At 58.6% G+C, this 6,000-nt stretch overlaps 1 protein-coding gene across 1 annotated transcript in view; it reads right to left on the reverse strand.

Annotated features, from left to right (window-relative positions):
- Positions 1 to 4,824, reverse strand: part of HTRA1 (HtrA serine peptidase 1) — a 48,176-nt gene extending 43,352 nt beyond the window's left edge. The window contains exon 1 of the mRNA XM_045568329.1: positions 4,252 to 4,824. Coding sequence (XP_045424285.1) covers positions 4,252 to 4,735 — 484 coding nt within the window. The 5' untranslated portion in view covers positions 4,736 to 4,824. The remainder of the gene's footprint in view (positions 1 to 4,251) is intronic.
- Between the last annotated feature and the right edge of the window lie 1,176 nt (positions 4,825 to 6,000).

A 6,000-nucleotide genomic window follows, 5' to 3' on the forward strand; every position in this document is an offset into this window, starting at 1 on the left:
CAATGGAAAACACAACCACAGGGAAGGAGGGATTGCGTTTTCCCCTATTTGTGTTAAATATAAGCTCCCTGTGAACAAGGACTTTGTTCTGTTCCACTCTGTCTCCACAGAGCTCAGCACAGTGTCTGGCACTCAGTTAACAATGATTACTTGTTTAATTAAAGCTCCCATAAAAGAACCAACTAAATAAAGCAGATTATACAAGCAGTCCAGGCCTCCAAGAAGTGACAGTCTAAGCCTGTGGTTCTCCACCAGGTATGCACGCACAGCCTCCACCTGCAGAGGCTGTGGGGTGATACCAGGACCATGCAATCCTGAAAAATTCCAGGGGGAGGTTTCTGGGTCCCCCCGAAGCTTACAGACCTTCAGGCTTGTCTGGGCTGCTGTTTGGGGTAGGACGGGCATTCCTAGAGGAAGTACGAGGCGGGGAAATGGATGAGGCTTCTGTTATTTGGGGAGTCTTTTTCAAGTCTCCTTCCTGGCTTCTTGCCCATGCTTTAGCAGAGGACTGCAATCCTGGCTGGTCTTGGGAACATTCAGAGGTCCCCAAGGGCCTTTCCTCCTCAGGAGGAGTCTGTAGTCTGGGACTCTGGCTTGGAAACAGCTTTGTGTGGCCCCTCTGCTTTTCTTTGCGAGGGTTGTACTGATGGCACCCGGAGGCAACCTTGCCCTCAGACTCCTGTGCCTGCTCAGGGAGAGCAGTGGTCCATCCTGTTTCATCTCAAGGCCATGGCCATCTGGAGCACGGTTTATTCAGCTATGAGCTGTGGCTTAGCTGGGGTTGGTTTGTAATCTCCGTTGCTCTGTCAACAGCACAGCATGGTGGTTGCGAACGCGGCTCTGGAACCAGGTGCATGGGTTCCAGTCCTGAGCAAGTGCTACACAGCCCAGCTGTAGCACCAGGGAGACTACAGCACTCACCTCCCAGAATCGTTAGGAAGATCAGGCAAGTTAACCCATGCCTGGCACAGAATGCTAACAAAATAGCTGTTAGCCCTTGTTCTTATTATCCTATTTCTAATTTAATTCTTTATTTTGGTAATCTTCTAACTGTAGAGTGGGAGATGGCAGATCTTTGCTGTGGAGCATAATGGTATATTTTCCCATCCAAAGCCTGACAGTGCACTGATGTCTGAAATAGATGATTTGCCTTCATTTCCAGAACTTGATTAGAGATGTTCTCTGAAGTTTTCATTAAACAGCTTATAGATAAATGTGCTTTCTTTTGAATGGTGATACATTTCTCCATCCAAACATCCACCATGACCCCAAAGTGCTGGTCGCCCGCCCAGAGACCCCTGTTCCGATGGCATTTCCTACCTCTCGTCCCCTGGCACACTGGGCTTCTTGCCAGGGGAGGTAGGAAATGCCTCTCGGTGCTTCAGACAACTCCCCCTTACAAACTTTAGAGTCATGGCTGGGGCTTGGCTCCTGCCTCGGGCACTCTTTCCCTACATCTTTAAATGACTTGCTCCAACGTCAGGCCTCTAGTCAGATGGCATCTCCTCAAAAAGGCCTCCCGTGTCCATCCTAGCTAAAATAGCTCTCCTGGCAACCTCTGAGCCAGAGCGGCCAGCCGGCGCACCTCACAGCAATGACGTCAAGTGACCCTGTCCACGGGCATGCGGCTGCCTGGAGCAGTTTGGACTGAATGAAGTCTGTTGGCTCCCAGGCCCCTGTCCTCGGAGACACCTCCGGGAAGGCAAGGGCGAAGTGTAAGATGTGGAGAGAGGGGTGCAGGAAAGTTACGCCTTCCACTGAGGAAAAACAGGAGGGGTGCACATCCCAAGCCGCTCCTGTTTTTCCTCACTCGTTCATTTATTCATTCACTCATCCACCCATATATCCACCAGGTGCCTCCTATGTGCCAGGCAGACAGACAAACACACAAACAGTGTCGGACACATTGCAGAGCTCAATAAATATTTGCAATAGAAGGAGAGAAGGATAAAAACAGCCTGCACCCTCCTGTTCCTCCCTGCTTTCAAGGCTGCTACACTCATCCTGCTGTGGCTGTCCCCTCACTGGCACACCCAGGACCCACTGTGAGCCTGATGGCCAATGGGGGACCCATCTCTCTCCGCACAGGGACTCAGCCCAGCCAATTATTAAGGACTCTGCCAACTGCAAAGCTCATTAAATGACTTGCCTCACTGGCAATAAATTAGGTGGCTCTTGTAGTGCCAGTAACTCAGGACCTCGTGCAGTGAGACTACAGACAGTAACAGCTGGCTTGTTTTTGACAAAAATACGATTTTTTAATGTCATCACCTCACACCCAGATTATTGCAGTAGCCTAAATTCCCCACCCGAGTACGCTCTGCACTCCACCACTAGGTGGGTCCCACTGGAGGCTTTCTTTGAGCTGCCCCATTTAAGAACATCTGCATACACTGCACAGCCCATCCTCTTCAGTCCTGGGACACTCGGCCACTAATGTAGGTCACTCCTGCTGCCCTTCCCAAATGTCCCCCAGCCACGCCAATCTATTCACCATCTCCCAAACCAGCCTCAGGCTTTGCTCATGCTGTTCCCAGCTCAGCCTGGGATGCACTCCCCAGCTCCCTGGGAACTCACCCTGCCTGACCCCTCTCCCATGGCCTTGGGGGGAAGCCCTGGGATGCTCCAAATAAGGCTGTCTGGATTCAAATTCCAGTTGAGTGACCTTGGGCAAGTTATTTAACCTCAGTTCCCCTGTCTATAAAAAAGAATGAGAAGCCAGGCATGGTGGCGTGCCTGCAGTCCCAGCTACTCTGGAGGCTGAGGCCAGAGCATTACTAGAGCCCAGGAGTTTGCAGCCAGCCTGGACAACAATAGCAAGACCCTATCTCTAAAATATAAAAATAAATTTTAAAAAACCCAAACATGAAGGAAAGCAGAAACTCCACCACTGAATGAGGTCACACAGGTAAGACACCTGGCACACAGGCTGGGTGCTCGGCAGCCTGTTATCATCTGCCCACTCCTGCGTCTCTGGGGGAGCCCTGCTCTGCAAGATAACTCTCCACCCCCTGAGGCTGTTTCCTGTCAGCTCTGTGCGCCTGTGTTGGTGAAATACACAACCTTCAGTTTCACCCAGTACCACTGTGGCCCTTTCTCTTCCATGTGAGCACAACTGCACCAGGCCCTAGCTGGGCATGCTGGACCAAGGTCCCATACAGAAAAACCTAGACCGGCCACTCACTCTGCACTGGGCTCTCCTAGGTCCTTCTCCCGGCGCTGCCGCCCGAGGAGGCGGCGCCGGTTCAGCAGCAGCCGCCTGGCTGTGGCCAAGTGCACTGCCAAGCACCGCTGGCCCGGTCCTCCGCCGCCGGACTGGCCGCGGCTGAACTCCGTATTGTTTTTCCACATGGCCTCTCTGCCTGGACAGGAGAAGCATCTCTCCAGAATGTCCCGCGAGAGATTCAGACATCCCTCCCCCAACTCCTTCGCCCCATCACCACCACCTCCCCTCGCCGAGCAGGTCACGCTGACACAGAAAAGATGCCTACGGAGGAAGAGGGGCACACTTCTTCCTCATCCCTAGCGCGGCCCCTTCTCCGCCTCTACAGATCCCGGGATCCAAAGCCCGGTTCAGCTTATTCAAAAAGAGCCACTTTCATTTTTGTAGGGTTGGCTCAAAACAAGGGAAGCAAGACAGGCAGCAACGCCGCTGAAAAGTCTGCCGGTCCCTGCCCGGAGAGAACATCTGGGGAAACTGCGGGGCGGGACAGGCAACAGCGCTTCTTTCCAAAAAAGTGAAATCGAGTTTTCACGGAGAGAACCCATGAGCGTGGTTCAGTTTAAAGGGGTAAGGGGAGCAGAGAAGAGAAAGCCACAAATGAGTTCTTGTGGTCCCACAGCCGCTCTGCACAAAGCAGTTTCCCGCCTCGAACTTATCTCTTCCCTTTATGCCCACATTGCTGTTTTATTTGTCTCGGGGTTCCCGGCGCTGTGTGGCTCCCCGCAGGGCACCCAGCAGCGGGCCACTAGGCGGGACGCACTGTCACCCCTGCTCCGGGCTGCCGGGCAGAGAGCGCTGGCACCCGCCGAGCGCAGAACCGATCCCAGGCCGGGCGCAAAGCTCGGTTCCAAGGGAGCCCGCGGACCGCTGCCACCGGGAGCCCTGCCCGCCTCTCCCAGCAAGTGGGTGCCCCGAACACCCCGCAACGCTTCGCTGCCCCTCGGCTTGCCCGCCCGTCCCGCGGGGGCAGGTCAGGGCTGGGACGGAGAAACTGGGGAGCTGCCCGGGAGCGGCGCGCCGCGGAGTACCTTGGCCGCAGGCGCCGCGCTGCAAGACGATGACCGGCGGCTGGAGCAGCCTCTCGGAGCGGCGGCTGGCGGCGCGCAGCTGGCACAGGTTGGCGTAAGTGTTGGCGTCGCTGCCGCACACCGGCTCACTGCTGGCGCACACGCAGATGCCGGCCTGCGAGCGTCGCCGCACCGTGGCCGAGGCGGGGACCCCGAAGGGTACCACGCACTGCAGCCCCTCGCCGCACGGGCCCTCCTGCAGGCCGCACGCGGCGCCCTCGGGAGCGCCGCACACCTCGCAGCAGCCGCACGCGTCGCGGACCCGGCCGCCCTCGCAGTGTGTCGGCGGCGGGGCGCAGCGCGTCGGGTCGCAGCGCTCGGGGCAGCCGGCGGCCGATCCGGTGGCGGAGGGCGCCGAGCGGCCGGCCCGGGACAGCTGCGCCGAGGCGGGCGCCGCCAGCAGCAGCAGCAGCAGCGGGAGGAGCGCGGCGCGCGGGGACTGCATGGTGGCTCCGGCGGCGGCGGGCTGGGCGAGGGCCGGAGAGCAGCGCCGGAGGGAGTGCGGGAGGGCCTCGGGGGCAGCTGGTGCGAGTGCGCGCGGCCGCGCGGCCCAGCCCATTGGCCTGGCGGCGGTGACGAGCCGCCTTGGGGACGGGCACGGCGCCCGGGAGGGGGGCCGGCCGGATGGCGGGAGGGGGGCGGCTGGAGCGGGGACCGCCCGCGGCGGGGGCAGGGCGGGCGCGCCCGGGCACGGCGGGGCTCGCGGGCGGAGGCGGGGCGGCGCGCGGGCCCGCCCCCTCGCGGGCTCTGTGTCAGGGTCTACGCGCCCACGCCGTCGCTCTCTGCGGGTTCCTTCGCCACGATTCGCGTCCTTAAAACTAAAAGGACGCTCTACAAATGGGAACCTGCGGGGGCCCCACTAGGGAGCGCCCGAGAAAGTTCCCGCAAATCGCCGAGCTGGGGGCCCGCCCGGGCAGCGCGGGCCTCGGGCGGGAGGGGCCCATGCCCAGACCCAGGGCGGCGGTGGCTCCGCCGACCCCGGTCACGCGCTGGCACTGACCTCCGTGCCCAGCACGCGGGACCGTGACCGTGACCATGGGCCCCGTGAGCACAAAGCCAGCTCCCAGACACGCGGGGAAGTGGAAAAAGCAAAGCGCATAAGTAACTAGAATACAGTCCTTCACGTCTGAGTCTTCTAAAAAGTTGTTACCGCGGGTATGCGTGCTCGGATACGCGGGCATCCCAGGAAGCCGACTGCAGACGCCGGTAGCTGGCGGGGGCGGGGCGGGCGCGGATGGGAGCGGGGCTTTCCGCCACTTGAATTTTTCACCACGTGCTGATTATCACAAAGCATTTTTGTTGTCAAATAGAAGAACTCGCCTTTGATTTCCCACTGGAGAGTCTTCAGTGCGTCCTTTGGGACAGATGTGAATCTAGGAGTCACCAGAAAGGGCGAGGGCGACCCCGGGAGGTGGGTCACCAGTTGGGCCACAGTCTTGGGCCAACCCTGAGCTGATGAGCCTGGCTCCCGGCTGAGGGAGGGGAAGGGTTTGCTCACGCCCCAAAGGCGGATGGGCAGACAGTGCTGACCTTGGGATATGGTAGCCGTGGGAGGGGGCTTGGGGATTTTTTACCATCATTCTGTATTTGGTTTGTTCCCTTGTGCACACGTTCCTTTTCCAATAAAAATAGTTTAAAAGTAAAATTCAAATGCTTTTAGCCCCCCTCAAAGCACCTCCCAAACGTGAGCCTTGTTGGCATCCAGGGTCC

This window comes from Lemur catta, chromosome 14 (genome assembly GCF_020740605.2).
Source record: "Lemur catta isolate mLemCat1 chromosome 14, mLemCat1.pri, whole genome shotgun sequence".
Lineage (NCBI taxonomy): Eukaryota > Metazoa > Chordata > Mammalia > Primates > Lemuridae > Lemur > Lemur catta.